Source organism: Chaetodon trifascialis, chromosome 3 (genome assembly GCF_039877785.1).
Source record: "Chaetodon trifascialis isolate fChaTrf1 chromosome 3, fChaTrf1.hap1, whole genome shotgun sequence".
Classification (NCBI taxonomy): Eukaryota; Metazoa; Chordata; class Actinopteri; order Chaetodontiformes; family Chaetodontidae; genus Chaetodon; species Chaetodon trifascialis.
In genome coordinates this window covers 15,014,031-15,030,837 of record NC_092058.1, presented here as the reverse complement: position 1 = coordinate 15,030,837, position 16,807 = coordinate 15,014,031, and the positions used below count along the sequence as shown (strand labels likewise).

At 41.7% G+C, this 16,807-nt stretch overlaps 1 protein-coding gene across 6 annotated transcripts in view; it reads right to left on the bottom strand.

The window, feature by feature from the left end:
* Nucleotides 1–16,807, bottom strand: part of cacna1da (calcium channel, voltage-dependent, L type, alpha 1D subunit, a) — a 57,325-nt gene that overhangs the window by 19,049 nt on the left and 21,469 nt on the right. For 3 of the 6 annotated variants that reach the window (XM_070959197.1, XM_070959195.1, XM_070959196.1), the window contains exons 5-23: nucleotides 15,294–15,466; nucleotides 14,411–14,563; nucleotides 13,513–13,709; nucleotides 13,006–13,109; nucleotides 11,373–11,542; nucleotides 7,932–8,019; nucleotides 7,534–7,560; nucleotides 6,882–7,042; nucleotides 6,013–6,238; nucleotides 5,698–5,905; nucleotides 4,757–4,877; nucleotides 4,551–4,638; nucleotides 4,408–4,438; nucleotides 4,171–4,325; nucleotides 3,946–4,075; nucleotides 2,456–2,515; nucleotides 2,318–2,377; nucleotides 894–1,000; nucleotides 81–168 (exon numbers count right to left, since the gene is read on the bottom strand). In XM_070959197.1, coding sequence (XP_070815298.1) covers nucleotides 81–168; nucleotides 894–1,000; nucleotides 2,318–2,377; nucleotides 2,456–2,515; nucleotides 3,946–4,075; nucleotides 4,171–4,325; nucleotides 4,408–4,438; nucleotides 4,551–4,638; nucleotides 4,757–4,877; nucleotides 5,698–5,905; nucleotides 6,013–6,238; nucleotides 6,882–7,042; nucleotides 7,534–7,560; nucleotides 7,932–8,019; nucleotides 11,373–11,542; nucleotides 13,006–13,109; nucleotides 13,513–13,709; nucleotides 14,411–14,563; nucleotides 15,294–15,466 — 2,347 coding nt within the window. Of the gene's footprint in view, nucleotides 1–80; nucleotides 169–893; nucleotides 1,001–2,317; nucleotides 2,378–2,455; nucleotides 2,516–3,945; nucleotides 4,076–4,170; nucleotides 4,326–4,407; nucleotides 4,439–4,550; nucleotides 4,639–4,756; nucleotides 4,878–5,697; nucleotides 5,906–6,012; nucleotides 6,239–6,881; nucleotides 7,043–7,533; nucleotides 7,561–7,931; nucleotides 8,020–9,541; nucleotides 11,091–11,372; nucleotides 11,543–13,005; nucleotides 13,110–13,512; nucleotides 13,710–14,410; nucleotides 14,564–15,293; nucleotides 15,467–16,807 lie in introns of those variants that run through there. The other 3 variants (XM_070959198.1, XM_070959199.1, XM_070959200.1) reach the window with 3 other exon arrangements.

The window sequence follows — 16,807 nt, the reverse complement described above, 5'->3', positions numbered from 1 at the left end:
GTGGCATCCGCACTAATCAGTCTAACATTGTGGTTATTATTGCGATTAAGCTGCAGGATGACTGTGTGATGAGGCGTCACCTTCAGGCCTTTGGCTCGGTTGATGGCCCTCAGGGGTCGAAGAACACGAAGGACCCTCAGAATCTTCACCACCGAGATGGCCGAGGACCTGAACATCGAAAACAAGTCTAACTGAGAAATGAGAAATGTTTGCTTTGAACTTTTCCAGGAGCATAGGAACTGTTTCCAGAATTTTACTTGCTTTTCAACAAGAAGCAACCAGTAACTAAATTTAGCTGTCTGCCAAAAAGAGTTCCTGAATGGGGTTAATACTTTCTGATGTCCATGGAACTTGTGACTGCTACAGCTTGTTTACAGCTCTATTCACACAACAAGAAAGTACTGGATGCTGCTAGAATCAATACCAGGACAAGAACGGGCCATTTCCTGTAAAGTGTGCTGAAAAAAAATGTGTTTTCAGCATCCTCACTAATCTAAAAAGAAAGAGATAAAGAGAAACTGAGTGTATGAAAGAGAGAGAGGGAGCAGTGATCAGGAGAACAAAGAGAGAAAGTACTACACCACAGATAAACAACCATAGCACACTCAGCAGACTGTCTACATTGGAAGCAAAAGTTCTGTGGTTTTCAACCCCCTTCTCCACCTCGTCACACCTCCTTTGCATTAATTCATGACATCCATTCAAGCATCACAGTGCTGCAAAGACTCTGCATCCAGGTTTTTCACATGTGCAGGAAATGCAAACAGGAAGGGGGACTTTTAGTTCCTGCTTCTTCTGGCTCCATTGTTCCTGGAACTATTTGGTCAAAAAGGGTAAAAATGATGCTGTACAACAATCAGGAGGCAAATGGATTTGTTTGTTTGTATACTCACTGAATGCCAAAGGAGACGAGGGAAACTCCCACTACCAGCAGGTCCAGGAGGTTGAAGTAATTCCTGCAGAATGCTCCTTTATGGAGGAAGGCTCCGTATGTCGTCATCTGAGGAGAGGACAGAGGAAGTTAGAGGAGCAAATGGCAAAGAAAAAAACATGTATCTCATCCAATGCACACTGGACACACGCAAATATAGTTACACTCACACTCCACACTTCAGAGGACACAGTGACACAGACGCTACAAACATGTTAAACAGGTGAAACGTTACTCTCACGTACAACACTCTCCACCTTGCACACGCGCACACGTCTCCACACTCTTTTAGATCACTCTGATTTGGGGTGGCGAGCTCAGAGCAGTGAGGCTAAATCTACCATCGCCACCCCCACGGCCCTTAACTACATGAATGTAGTAGTAAGTCATTCATTTCACAATCTACTATGGGATGAGGCAATAAATCATGCATTTTGTTGCCATGATGTCAGGGATATTTACTACCTGCAAGAGCTCTATTATAGTGATTGGAAAGTTGAAATGGCCTTACTGTCACATTCATGTGGACCGTCATCTTAAAGCACATTCCATTATGTTCTTTAATAGTTCAGAATAAGGGGAAGCAGCTCCCAATTAAAACTTCAGAGTTCAGCAGGCAGAGAAGAAAAACCAGCCAAAATAACTCTTCTTCAAATAATAAAAGTAAAGGATTAATTTTCCGAGTGCATGTAAATGTGGAGCCTTGCAGGGAGACGGAGAGAGGCGAGTGCTAAGTACGAGCACTTGAGAATTTGGCGTAAAACAGCGATGGGCTTGGCAGATGTTTGCCACAAATAGCTCCAGCCAACTCCACATTTCCATGCACTCAGTCAGGGAAAGCAGACTGAACCATGCTCGGCAGGAACATGGTTGGTTTTGCCCCCTCTTTTATGGATAATCTGAAGAGCAGTCAGTACGAGAGGCATGGAGTTAGCTTTGACTGGAGTTGACTTTTCGTCTTCGAACACCTCCCTGAAGGTGACCTCAAACCCAACTTCAGCCAATGCCTTGACAATGTTTGAACAGCCCATTAAATTGTGTTGCATTGCACAAGGGGTTGCATCATGTTTTACATATCTGCATCATCAAAATCATTTCAGCGATGACTGCCCGAATGACGTGACACCCATGTGAGTATAATGTAATGCTGATGTGATGTTTCCTTCCCCCAACATGAGTTCTTCGATTAGTGTAATTTGAGCAAATCTTGTGTTTGTGTTGCAGTGTGTGCAAAGAAGCAACTGCAATATTTAGCTTTTTAAAAGAGGTGCCATGAAGAAAAAAGTAAATAAGAGAAAGGAAACAAACAAGCCAGGTTGTACTGAGTGGCAGGTGACACACAAGGAGAGAATGCAGCAAGGCTCTCGTTGTCATTTAAGGGGTTACCTTCAATATGATCTCAAATGTAAACATACTAGTGAAGACATAATCTGCATAGCCTAGGACCTGGAAGGCAACGAGACGTTTGGAGTGTTATTGGGGTGAGGTTAGTCACAGCACGGACACGGGACACAGGGCATTTACCTTCAAAACGATCTCAACAGTAAAGATAGCCGTGAAAGCATAGTCAAAGTAACCAAGTATCTGCAAAAAGCAACGTAGATGTTTAACAAAGACAGTTCATCGTGCAGCTTCATACATCATATGTAAGCAAGATGAATGAAAAAAACAAAACAAAAAAACATTTGAAGCTTTTTCTGGAGAGAGTTTGTTAGAGTAGACACAGTACATTTTGATTACTTGCAAAAAGTATCCACTGATCAGTTCAGGAAATGCAAGGTGACTTTACGCCATCATTTCTTCTGCAGCATATATCATAAATTAACTAAAATCAGTACACTGCACAGAAAATGAAACACAAAGATCCCTGAAGATCCCTGAATTTGTTGCTTTATAGCACTGTACCAGTGTTTTTCCCTGTTTTAGCTCAAAAACTCTAAATTGCATATCCTTAACATTACTGTCAAAAAAAGTGACACCGCAAGTTCAAACCTGGCAGACAGCAGGGAAGGTGTGCAGACGCCTTACACTAGTTTGACATAAAGTACATCACAGCGTACATAATCATTTTCTTTTGTGTGGCAAACGACTTAATGGAGGCAACATCTTTAAAAACTCTCCTTTATGGTGCATTTAACGGCATTCTGACATCTGTGATTTGTGAGTCAGCTGCTAAAAAGCATTGCATTCATAAGCTCTGATGCTCGAAGAAACAATTTCAAGAGACAAACAACATTGTCAGAAAGATAATGTGAATTTGGTACTGCGGTTTCTTGGATTTAAAAGGTTGGTGCTGAGCACCTAAGCCCTAAATCAGGAAGGGTGGAACAGAACAGCCTGAGCAGGGTCACCTGATGCCGCCATTAACTTTGGACAGCCCATATCTTCAAGCATTCATCCCGGTGTTCTGACAGGAACAGTCTTTGTCCTGGTAATTACTCTTGAATGTATGTTTTTGAAAATAAACTCAGAGTAATATTTCTGAAATGTGTTGAACGGTGAGAATAAATGACATAGACGCAATAAAAGGAAAAGAAACTCCAGATTTTCCCATTCTTTTCCCTTTTTTCCCCCTTTGCCCTCTCTATATTGTAAAGGAGAACAGCAGCAGTGGACAAGATTGGTAGAGTTCAGACTCACAGACACAATGAATAAATGCCTCTATCATGCCGGTAAAAAATAAATCAAATCCTTTAACAATGGTGCTGTGAAGAACAGATCTCATGCTGCCTTTGTCTTGCTATATCAAACAATTTTAATTCATTTAAGTGTTACTAAAACATAAAAGTCGGGTGGTGTATGCTTTGGAAAACTGTCAATAACAATGTTAAGTATGCAAGTTAAAATGAATGGGCTGAAACATGCAAAAACACCAGTATGCTCATTTAAAGGTACAAAAGAATTCAAACACTCAAAACTGCAGAGCAAAGTGATAAAAGTAATGTCTCTTCACACACTTATCTTTGCTAGTTAGAATCCAAAAACACATTTCTATTGAAGGTTTGTACACTTACAATATTGCGAGCTGAGAGGTTTCGGATAGGATCCTCAGCAGCCAGTGAGACAGAGCTGAGCATGATGAACACCAGGATGAGGTTGGTGAATATGTGATGATTGATGAGTCTGTGGCAAAACACACGCAACCTGGAAGACAAAGGAAACACAAAATCACCATAGAACATCAATGTGTTATGAACCTGTGCGTATATGTGCCCATATGTGTGCAGTGTGCTTCATACGGGTTTGTGCTGCTGAAGATGAAGAAGGCACTTCCCTCTGGGATAGGTGTGATCTTCTCCTTCTTTACCAGCTCGGAGATGACTGGCCGAGGTCCCGATGGAACTTCTGGATCCTCCTCCTCCGCCGCGGTGTCATCATTTTCCTCCTCTTCCTCCTTACAGACCAGCAGAAAGAGTGTCAGTGAATATAACTTCTCACACTGTAGAGATAAGCTACTGTAAGACGCTCGAGGATACCTTGTCATCTTTCTCGTCGTCCTTTTTGTCCCTGCAATGAACAGAGACAGCCTTATTAATGACAGAGTTTGAGCATACAACTGAGCATGCAAAGCTCTAACATTTAAAATGACATTTGTCATAGAAGGAGATAAAGCTGTCACCCTTTCTTATCTCCTTCGTCTGTGTTGAGAGACTCTGCATCTGCCAAGTTGTCCACAGCGATAGCCAAGAAGACGTTCAGGAGGATATCTGAGCAAAGTGTTCAGTGAAGGTCAACCCTCTCTGTAAAAGCACTTCATTACAGGTTATACACATCCAATGATGAATGCAGGCTGCAGGCAATGTTTGTATCAGTGACACAGGATACAGTTTCCACAGATGAAGAGGATGATGAAGTAAAAGCACACGATCATCCCCGAAGACGAAGGGCCTCCGTATGCCATGATCCCATCATACATGACAGCGTTCCAGTCCTCTCCAGTCAGGATCTGAAATCAATAACCATGGTTACTTTGAGGCAGATGCATCAACAGCAGTGTGAAGCAGCAGTGTCAAGCTTAATGATTATAGAAGGGATGTGGTGACAACATTTTTTCACATGCTACGACCCTCCCAGTCCCTGCTGAGCGGCCCCATAAACCTGTTACAGCTGCTGCCAATGGGCAGAGACTGGGAGATGGATGTGCTTGATGAAAGAAGGACAAAAGTCACATTTCCTGACATGTAAATCTTAAACCCCCTTTACACTAAAATGTGCCTTGTATCATTTACGAAGGCCCAAAATAGCCACAAAAATAACAAAAGTGAAAAAAAAAAAAAGAGATGGCAGCCATCCGTGAAGCTGCGCTATTGTTCGGACTTTTGTTGCATTTGAAGCAGGGGAAGAAGCCATCTTCCACAGCTGGATTGCAGAAGACGTACATTTCACGGCTGAAAAAAATCAAGCGCTCTCTGGTGGACAAACTATGTAATGGTGACCTCAAGCCTAGTTTGGCATTTTTGTGCTACAATTTTGCATCACTTATCGGCCGATGTGTACACGGAAACTGATGTATTTGTAGTAAGTTAATGTCGACAGATATATCAACAAATACATCAGGCTGATTTCTCTTCTCTTTAACCTTCAACAGTCATTAAAACGTCTTACCATGAATCCTTCTATATCCGTCTGTTCTAACAACTGCACAGCTTTTTCTATTTATCTATATTTTCTGTGTATTTTCCACCAACAAACAAACGCTGAATGGTGTGATGGTGGTGTGCAGATATAGCAGAATCTGAACTGTAGATCAGATTGTACATAAATACCTGAAAGACAGTGAGAAGGGCTTGGGGAAAGTTGTCAAAGGTACTCCTCTTGGTCTGGGTCTCGTCAAAGTTGAACTTTCCACCAAACACCTGCATGCCCAGCAGGGAGAAGATGATGATGAAGAGAAAGAGCAACAGCAGCAGGGAGGCGATGGACTTCATGGAGTTGAGCAGAGATGCCACCAGGTTACTGAGAGACTGCCAGTGACTATCAAGAAACACAGAGCAGCAGAGGGAAGGAGGGACAGGTGATTCATTGAACACCACCCATACACTCGACACGCTCACACAAACGCAGCACGAGAGCAGTCTTACCGCGTGACCTTGAAGATCCTCAGCAGGCGGACACAGCGGAACACAGAGATACCGAGGGGAGACATGATCTCCAGCTCGACCAGAATGGTTTCAGTGATTCCTCCACACACCACGAAGCAGTCAAAGCGGTTGAACAGTGAAACAAAGTAGGCCTGCAGCCCGAGACTGTACATCTTCACCAACATTTCACACGTGAAGAGGGCGAGCAGCACCTTGTTGGCCACATCTGAAAACCAGACAAAAGACACCAAAAAACAGAAATGGAAAGAGAGAGGAACAACAGAGAGTGTGTAGTTACTTGTAACTTTGCACATTTACAAAATTAATGCAAAATATAAAGCAACTAAACGATTATGATACATTATTATTGCTTTATAACAAGATTTATGTTAAACTAATGTGAGCACTAATGCATCAGTGACTATAATCTAATAGTAAAATGCATGTGTTTCTGAAATGGGCACAATTTCACACAATAATAAAAATAAAAAATAAAAAGTTGTTACACTAAGCATATTTTGATGCTAATACTTTCATACTTTTACTTAAGTAAGATATTGGATGCAGAACCTTTCTTGTAACAGAGCATTTCTACACTCTCCTGTTACACAGATGATATATGTAACACATTTTTATCAGTATTCATGAGAAAACAGTGCAAATGCTCAAAGAATCCATCATCATGACATGCAATATTAAGAAATCCTTAAAAGTTTTGTTTCTCCTTGACTCATGGTTGAAACTGACACCTAATTTCATTGAAATCTGTTCACTAATGAAAGAGACAAATGAAGCAATTAATCAAGATTTTTTTTTTTAAATAAATAAGACTTTGATGCGTCCTGTAGGTCCTGTAGTGCCGTTCGTACCCTGCACTTGTGTCAGCCATAAAGGCTGGTTGTAGTGCTCTGATGATATGGTGAGCGTGTTGAGGAACACCAGGATGATGACCAGCCAATAGAAAGGCACCGATTTGACAGCCAGCCGGCACTTCCTGCGGCAGAACCTGTTCCAGCGGCGCCAGCGCCGACTGCAGGAGAAGAGTGCAACATCAGTACGAATAGTAACACTAATGTGACTCACTTTCCCTATAAAACGATGCAGAAGAACACAGCGTTGGATCACATAGATCACAGTGTCTAAACAACAGAATACATACATCTCCTGAGTGTTTCTTTAAGAGAATCACAACGGTTTCCATGAATAATAAGAAAGCAGAGGAGTGAGGGAGAACGGCCACAAGGGAACTGCATCAATACATTTTTGCAAGTCACACAGTACAGTAAATGAGCTAAAAAATACTGCGTAAGACTATTCTCCAAAAATATCTCACGGTACATGCTGACTTTATAAAAGCTGTTGATTTATCATCCCTGGAAAAGTCTCATTAAAATGCAGTAAAAAAAAAAAAGAAAGCCAAGCACTTACAAACAAAAATCTGTATAATCCGATGCAGGTACGAACCCTATGGTAATAAGCTATATGCACCATGCAGAGACACAGACCCATAAATATACTGACCTGAACTTTGACTTTGAAATTTTTTGACTGAAAGAAAGAAGAAGTAGCCAAAGTTTACAAAATGCAGGTCGTAGCAGAGATGTGTAAGGAGCATTGACTGGTTAGTGGGGTTAATGGTAACAACATCAGAGGTGTGAACGCAGCAGCATTGCAAGGTAGGAAGATAATATAAACATGTGAGTTGCTTTAACTGTTTGTCTTTTACTACAAGCAAGATACAGAAGGTAACACTCAGGAGGAAATGTGGTGACGGCTGTTTGTGCTGAGAGCCGATGATGTGAGAGACTGACAGGTTGAACTCTGCAGCAACGGTCGCACCAGAAGGGACAGCAATCTGACGTACTGAAATTTCAAGTAATAACGAAATAATCGTGGTGCAAAGTGCTGTGCGTTCTCACCACAGAGGTCCGCAGCACGGCGTCTTTTCATCCTCCCCGTTCTGATTCTCCGTGTTCACGGATTCTGTTTCGCTGGCTGGAACGCTCGCTGCAGCGGCAAATAGAGCAGACATTTACCAAAAGATAATAATGATCATGTGCACTTTGCAGTGGCACAAGTTTCTTCAGGTGAAACACAGCGTGGTGCATCCCAGTGAAGGGGGAAGAGGTGTGAAAAGAAATAAACTGGAGACCGCCTGCGTCACATCAAAGCAATTCTGACAGGCATTTCTTTAAAACAAGAGAAGAAGATACACTAAAGGTGAGGGTTTAAAAGGATTATACTCACACACTATCACAATTATTATGTAATCATTTTTAAAAAAGAAAACTGTCGTATTTTCTCCTCCAAAGTCCCACTGCAGCTACAAAACTTTTGAACTCACAGAAAGGAAGGAGCTAAGCGCTGTGGCTCTGCATCACTGTCATCATTAGTATCGTTTACCAAGTGCTGAAAGGGAGCTGACATGGGACAGGCGAGTGGACAGCTGCTGTACGAGGGCTGACTGATGCAGACAATGAGGAGCAGGGGGAAGAAGGGAGCAGGCCGAGGAGGACAGAGCTCTTAAAGCTGTCTCTGAAATGCTACACTCAGAGTACTGGCAGCGCTTTAGAACGACTGTGCGCGCAGACAGATGATGATTAACTGTGTGAAATGTCTCAGTGCTTTAACTGGTATGAGGGAGCGCGGTGTGCGCTGCTGCTTAGCTTACGAAGACGTGTTGGCTTTGATTCCTGAGTGGTCGGACAGCTCTGAAAATAGTGCTGACTGCTGGAGTAGTGATCTGGGTTTAGCCCTGTTTCCTATATTCATACTGAGCCCCTGCTTTTGAAATGGGACATGGGAAGGAAGTGAGGCGTGTCTGCTATCAAATGCAGCTGTATTTCTGTTCCATATCAGACTCGTATAATGGGCAAATTATAGGCTTTTTTGGTAGGAGCCAGTAGACTGCAGAAAAAGAACAAAATGGGGGAAAAAAAAAGAAAACAAGAACTGAAAAAGGCTGTGAGGCTCAAACACGACGGGTTAAACACAATAGTAAAGCACAAAGTGATGAGGTATTACATTAGGCGGCACACATTAATGCACAGAGATGCGTGCGCGCACACACACACATACACAGACTCACTCAACTGGAATTTTGAGGCCACTGCTGCTCACCTCATCTGATCAATTTCCTGGTTTTAAGTCAATCTATTCACCAACAACATACATTTGTGAAGAAAAGATCAATGATTTTTCACTGATAGATGGAAGTAGAAGTAAAACTGATCCATTCATTTGCGTGTTTGTGTGTGCATGTTGCTCACAAGAAGAAATGCAAGGCTGCAGCATGTTGATTAAAAACAACAAATGAGAATCCTCTGGCACTTTGAGGTACATGTTGCAATTATTTAGAGCATTTTTCTTATTTGTGTTTAGAAACAATACAGCTAACTCAGCTAATTTGAGCATCAAACACTCACAGTCACTGACACACACACACACACACACACACACACACACACACACACACACACACACACACGTAAGAGATAGAAAACACTGGAGGGAAAACCACAGGATTTACCATGAGTGTCGGACGACTGGCTGAACCACCCAAACCTTCCTTTCTTCTTCTCAGTAAGGTCAGCCAGAGTCACCCCTTCATGTGTAATGCATGCAAGTCCATGCATTCAGACACAACGGCACAGCAGAGGGACATGGGGGGGGAGGGGGGGGGGGGGGGAGAATGGGCTGCTATCAAAATGGGTCAGAGCAGACAAGCACCACAGGACAACAACAGTATTCAAAAATATCAATATCCAACAATGACAAGAGCAGCAGGAGCCACAGGGGCTGCAGACACTGAGGAGGGCAGAAGAACAACACGGAGAGCTGTTAGTCACTGGAAGCGCCTGCAGGTGACGAGGCCCTGTACTAACATGTCACGGTGCAAATTTACGTATTTGCATGTTCACATGTTGGTAGGGGCTCGTGTATCATTGACAGACACCGAAAGCGAGCATGGATGTTGAAGAAAAGCAGTATGGACCTGCTTCGCCATAACACAGCGCCTCCACAGCTTTACCTACGAGCCTCTCACTAAATGTTTGCTGTAATGACAATCGGACTAAACATCTTTACACATGAAGGAAAACACAGGTGGGAGAGACAAAAGTAAATGGACAGAGTACATTAAACATGAGGGGAGATCGTAATGAGCAAAACCAGAGATCCTACACTCAGACTATTAGGCGACGCAGCCGCAGTTTCTCTGTTCTGCGTCGTGAGTGCTGCTTATATAAAGAGGATTTGGATTATGAGTTTTTCTACTGCTCAAGTAATATATATTTTTTCACCTTTGCTCACAGCATGCTCCACTGCCATCAATGACATAAATTGAGCGTGAAGATAAAAACAGTGTGTACAGCTCTGCGTCAAAACACCTTCCATGTGTTCAAATTGATCTCTTACCTCTGAGGTAATGTCTGCACGTAGGCATGTATCTAAGCGTTCATGTGTGCACTACATCTGTGTATGAACAACAACGTCTCATTGACTGCAACACAAATATTGTCAATATTTTTGCATTTTTATGGGAAAATTCCACCATCACTTGCTATTAAACTGTCAATCTACAATGTTCAATACAATTTTGCAATTACTGTAGCGTAACTGACCTTTATTTCGTGGCCACGTTTGATCAACCTGCTTCGTCTATTTCTGCTTCAGTTAGTGATTTCCAATGTTTTCCAGAAATCTCAATCAGACCCACAGATGATTTGCACAAATTGCTTTATGGACTACTAATGCTACTGTTGGCTTAGACGGTTGACCTTCTCTCCTCTTCGTGCTGCATTATTGTTAAAAGCTGATGCAAAATTGTCAGGAAATTTTTATGTTTTAGATTGTTGGCTTGTTTTTCTTAATTTATCGCCTCTGTATCTGTGCTACATACGTCTCATGATTGACGAGTTATATGGGACAATAAGAAAAATAGAGCTCTTTACACCAAAATGAACATATAAATGCAAGGAAAAGCACCCATTCTGTTTTACAGAAACAGAAACAGAACAGTGCTATGGGATAAATATTTCTCCTCTAGAGAGAAACGATCTTGTAGCTAATCCACTGTGTTCTCTAAAAAAAAAAAAAAAAAAAAAAAAAAAACTCCCACTATGACACATTATAGATTTTTGGAGTTCAACCTCTTTCATATCTTGATTATATAAACACAGGCCTAATTATAGTTGCAGAAATCACAACCCCCTCAAGCCAACAATAGTGCTCACTGCTGGATACTTTTCTTAATGTGGCAGGAACAGATTCGATCATTTGGCTGTATCAAAGGGCGCATGTGATGCCAGCGCAGCATTACTCTTAATTGCAAGGCGGTGGGAGTGGGAGACGGTGCTTACGGTTGCGCTTGCTCTCCTCATCGGCCTCATCTTCATTGTCGGGGTCGATGTCTTCAGCCTGAGTGATCCAGTCCAAGTAACCCTTCAGATCCTCCTCCAGCTGCTGCTTCTCACGCAGCTTCTGGAAGTCCCCGCGAGCTTTGGCCTTCTCTCGCTCCTTGGAGAACTCTCTGGGTTTGCAGAAGCACACGAGGACAAAACACACAAACACAATGAAATATACAGGAGTGCATAAAAAACACACACAAAGAGAAACTTCCGCTCACAGAATACAACAAAAAGATTTTTTCACACGAAATGGAAATAATACAAAATAACCTCAAACAATAGGACATTTGTCACGACCCTGAATAAAAACACCCTGTGAATGCACTTCCTGTATATCCTCTTTGTCATTGCATTCTACATATTCACATGCTTCAATCACAGCCTCTCAGTGCCTCGTGTTTTTGTGAACCCTAGCCACTGGAGGGAGATGTACACCTCTGAAAGACAACAGCGCTATATTTAGAGCCGACAGTACAGTAGCTCATCCTTCAGGCGAGCATCTTAATCATACACAAAAGGCAATTTAGGTAGACAGATGGTTTCAAGAGACATGCAACATTTGCGCAGCGTCTAAATTCATAGATCATATAAAACGACTGTGGAAAGTACAATACGTATTGAAGAGACAGGAGGTAAATATATTCAGTGCATGGTGGGATATGGTCATTACTGAGAAAAATATGTGTTTTAGCTGTGATAAGGAAAAGGTTACAGCACAAAAACAAGGACACTTGACACTTGGTAAGAGGGGAATTTGTAAAGCTGCATTTAGAAAGTCAATGCAGATCATAAATTATGCCAATTTCAAGACCGTGTGAGTTGATGATTGGGTTAACCTTGTTGGCTTTTTTCTTAAAATCAGGCTTTGCTTGCTGGTCAACCATCCAGAGTTAATTCTAGTGTAATACCCCACCCCCACTCCACAGAGCTGGGAAAGCAAAGTGGGGTTTGAGAGAGCTTAGGAGCGCAGAGGGAGTGAAGGGCGAGGAATAAGATTAATTTCTCTCTCAGGAGGTTGGGTGGGTTGAGGATGGCGTGGTAGAGGAAATGCTCACTTTGCAGTTGCCGTGGAGAGGACGTGATAGTCAACAACAGAGGTCAGAGAAGAACACCTGAGAGAAAATATACATTTATCTCGAGGTCCTAATGCAGAATAGCCAATCGTGGGTTTAATGTCTCAATATTTTTGTATAAAGATTGTCAGGATCTGTGCATTTAAGTGGCTTACATCCCAATGATCTGCAGTGAATATACTCATTTATAGGCAAACACTACTTCCAAAACATAGTAATTGCAGTAATTCCACAAGTCACTGCATACACGCTTTGCACACTGCAGACCAAAACCACTGCACAAGTTGCCTCTTACCCACTTAGCACACCCAACACAAGGTTTAACACGAAAAAGGAGCCCAGTATGATCAGGCTAACAAAATAAATCCAAGGTGTTTCCCATCCAATGGCGTCGTTGACCTACAGGAGCCAAAAACAGCCGGTTAATGGGCAGAAACACATACAAAAACAGAGAGCCTCCAGCCTGAAACCAAGCAGGAGGTCTCTGTCTGCAAAGAGAGGAGGGTGCTTACCCGCTCAACACACCCAAAACCAGGTTAAGCACGAAAAAGGAGCCGAAGATCACAAGACTGACAAAGTACACCCATGGAAGCTCAAAGCCCATAGCATCGTTCATCTGGAGGAACAAGCATCACCACAGAGGAAGGGGAGGAGTGGGAAGAGAGGAAGAAAAGGGTGAAAGAAACTATTAAAGGCAGAAACTGTCAGAAAAGAAGAGCAGAACAAAAGTTAGACAAAAGTAGCTTTTTCCTCAGATAAAGAAAAACAGAGATCTTGCAGGAATACTAAAAGAGCCAGGACTGCATCGTGTTGTTATTGTGAGCTGTTGAATACATTCAATCATTTAGTCAATCAATCATATCAGAGCGATAAGAGCTGCTCGAGGAAATTATGCGCAGCTTCATCATCCAAACGTCAGTCGCATTATAGCTGTGCGTCTGATCTGAGGAGACATCTAAGCTGAAGGCGTGTGATGGTCCCAGGATATCGAACTGGGAGGGCAGAGCGAGAGCGCTCACCCAGTACAGCACGTCTGTCCAGCCCTCCATGGTGATGCACTGAAACACTGTCAGCATGGCAAACAGGAAGTTGTCAAAGTTGGTGATGCCACCGTTGGGACCTTGCCAGCCTTCCCTGCACTCGCTGCCGTTGATGGGGCATTGGCGCCCGTGCCCTGAGATCGCACATGGAGCTGGTTCCTCCTCTGCTATCCCATCTACATAGAGAGAGGGAAAAAAAACTGTTGTGATCATCAAAATGTGCTAAAAATGACTGAATTTGAAATAATACAAGATTTGAAAGGATTCTTAAACTAGATCGAGCCCCAGTCACCTTATATCTGGCCTGCAAATTTACTTTTTCCCATTTTGATTTCAGAGTAGTGATTGAATTTTCTACCAAAGACTTTGAAATCAGGTGATAAAAATGGCGCTGAAAGAAAGAAACATTGACCTGGGGGACAAACAGTTTCATGAATCGCGACTGCCTCCATTCTCATGTACAAGGAGAAAGCTGCTGTCCTCCCTGAAAACATTCTCAGTTGCTGTTACTCTGATAAACATGCAGAGCAGTGCCATGTATGAGGGAGGAAGGGGAACAACAAACACTGACATTTATTATTTTTTTAAGAAGCCCCTGAGAGAACAACCTGGCCAGTAGCCACCAGGTAATACACAGTGGACATCATCCTTCTCATGTCTAAACTGTCAAGTAGAAATACACAGATCCTATCTTATTTCCCATTTGAGACAAAGAATACAATTATGTTAACCTGTACTAATGTTTTTACTACTAATAATAATAATTAAGTACAGCAGTTTTAAGATCAGGCTACTTTGTACACTAAAAAAGTGCTTACAGTAGTGAAAATAGCTGACTTGGTATTATATGTAAAGCAGGAAAGGAAGAGGACGTTACCTGTGCCAGGAATATAGCAGGTTGCGTGCATTTTACCGATGAAAAGCTCCAGGCCGATAATAGCATAGATGATGATGACAAACAAGACCAGGAGGGCAATGTGAAGGAGAGGGACCATGGCTTTAATGATGGAGTTCAACACCACCTGTAAACCTAAGCAAGGAGGAAAATAAACACATTATATGACAACTGGTTGTAAAAGTGTGCGCGTGAATGCCTGGTGAGAAAATACAGCTGCAAACGTCAGCTGCTACGTCTCTGACCCTGTTCTTATTACAAACATTAACTCTTGTGTCTAGTCTCTGGTTATCTCTGGGTGGTTGTCTCTGCATGATCCTGACATCTAAATATAGTTAAGGATGCAGGTAAGTGGGCAACACTCACACTCACTTAATGAGTAATCACAACTTGATGATTAATTTACATCTGTTGGACATACAGTACATAAGTCATGATGGCTCACATAATGACAGACTGATGACAAAATATAAATCATTAGAATTTTCTTTATTAAACACAGATGTGTGTAAAGTAGCCTACTGATGCCAGACTCATATTTCAGTACATCCAGAACCGCATATAGTTCATAAATGTGCCAGAAGTGTTTACTCTGAGTTTTGTTTTTATTGCACCCAGAGCTCATGTCTCCAAGGCACTGATGTAGATGTTGCATAGATGTTTTTGAAAAACAGTCCTCAGGGACGGCACACAGACCATCTGGACTCGTCATGTGTAACCCTCCAACATATAATTCACTGGGACTAATAAGGGCTGAGACTGCTTTACAACATATACAGAAAGTAAGTGTTAAATCGAATGTACTGGGTTAGCATGGGTTAGCATGGGTGTTGGTATGTGGAGCCCAGCAGTTGGCGCTACTTACTGGGTACTCCTGAGACCAGCCGCAGGGGTCGCAGCACACGGAAGGCTCGAAGGGCTTTAACATCAAATCCACCTGGCTTACCCCCGTGCCCGTGCATTGACGGATGGCTACTTTCTCCGTCGCCTTCTATCTTCTCCTCTTTGGTCAAAAGCTCCAAGACAACACTGAAGAGTCTGTCAGAAAACCACGAAAATCACACTATGAGTCTGCCAAGGAAAACACACTGTGTAACATTCAGCAACATGCTTTCCTCTGAACTGCTTTATCTTATGTTCCAGAGGATCCTTACCTAAACGTTTAGTTGATTAAACGATGAATGTATTTTGATAGTTGATTCATTGTTTTAGTTCATTTTCAATGATGGAAATTACAAAAATTTGGCAGTTCCAGCTTCCAAGTGCAGGGATTTCCTACTTTTATTTGTCATATATATATGAGACTACGCTTAATATCTTTGGGGTTTGGACTGAAAACACAACCAATCAATTAATCAAGTAAATAATCAACATATTAATCTACAGTGAAAATAATCATTTGCTGGCATCCTAAATGCTCTTTTCAGATCTTAGTACTGTTACAGTGGACAGTTTTTCAAACAATGTAGTAGATGTGGATTTTTTTCACAAAAATTGGTGTCAACAGCTTTCTATTGACAAGGGTTTTTGCTGACTGCACTTTCAGATATTACCACTGTATCATAGTTGTGAATTCTTCTTTCTAATCTCACTGTCTTAATGAGACAGTCTCAAAGGTCAAACATGGAACAGAACACACAGATTGTATCATCCATCATAGAATATTATTTACGATTTTCCATCACAAATATGTTTTCTTTATACATTCATTTATCGTCCAACACTTGATCCCTTAACTAATCTGATTAACAGTAACATATTAGAGTACATTAAACAGCTGATCAATTGCGGTTATTCTGATCTTAATGTTGGTAGTTTGCAGCACCAGGTAATAAAGAGTGCATCATGTTGAGCCTGCACATTCCATATGTGTTACTAATTCACAATACTGATGACTTATTCAAACTGATATACTTATTCAAACAATAACTCAATCACTTCAAAAATGGTCTTAAAAGCCAAAATCTATAATTTATGGTCAGATAGATAGAAATTCACAATCATAGAATGTTGTCTCAGACTAATTATGACTAATTATGTCATTAATTCTTGATCAATAATGTCATAATGATATTTATAATGACATTTATAACTCTTTTTGGCTGACAGTGTTCTATTCTGCCTCAAAGTACAATTTAACGGTGAAACTATAACATAATATGTGTCATCAGTTTACTTTACAGCCACCCACAAACCATACCGACATCACCAGGATACAGTTAGAATAATAAGTCTACACACACTGTATATTAAACACAATTAATTAATGTTAATAGATGGTTTAGAAGCTGGTCACTGAACACTGCAGATCAGTTGCTTCTTTTCAATATAAAGCCAGAGGCAAAGCTGAGAGTCACCTCGTCCCTCTGCCTCAGTGCC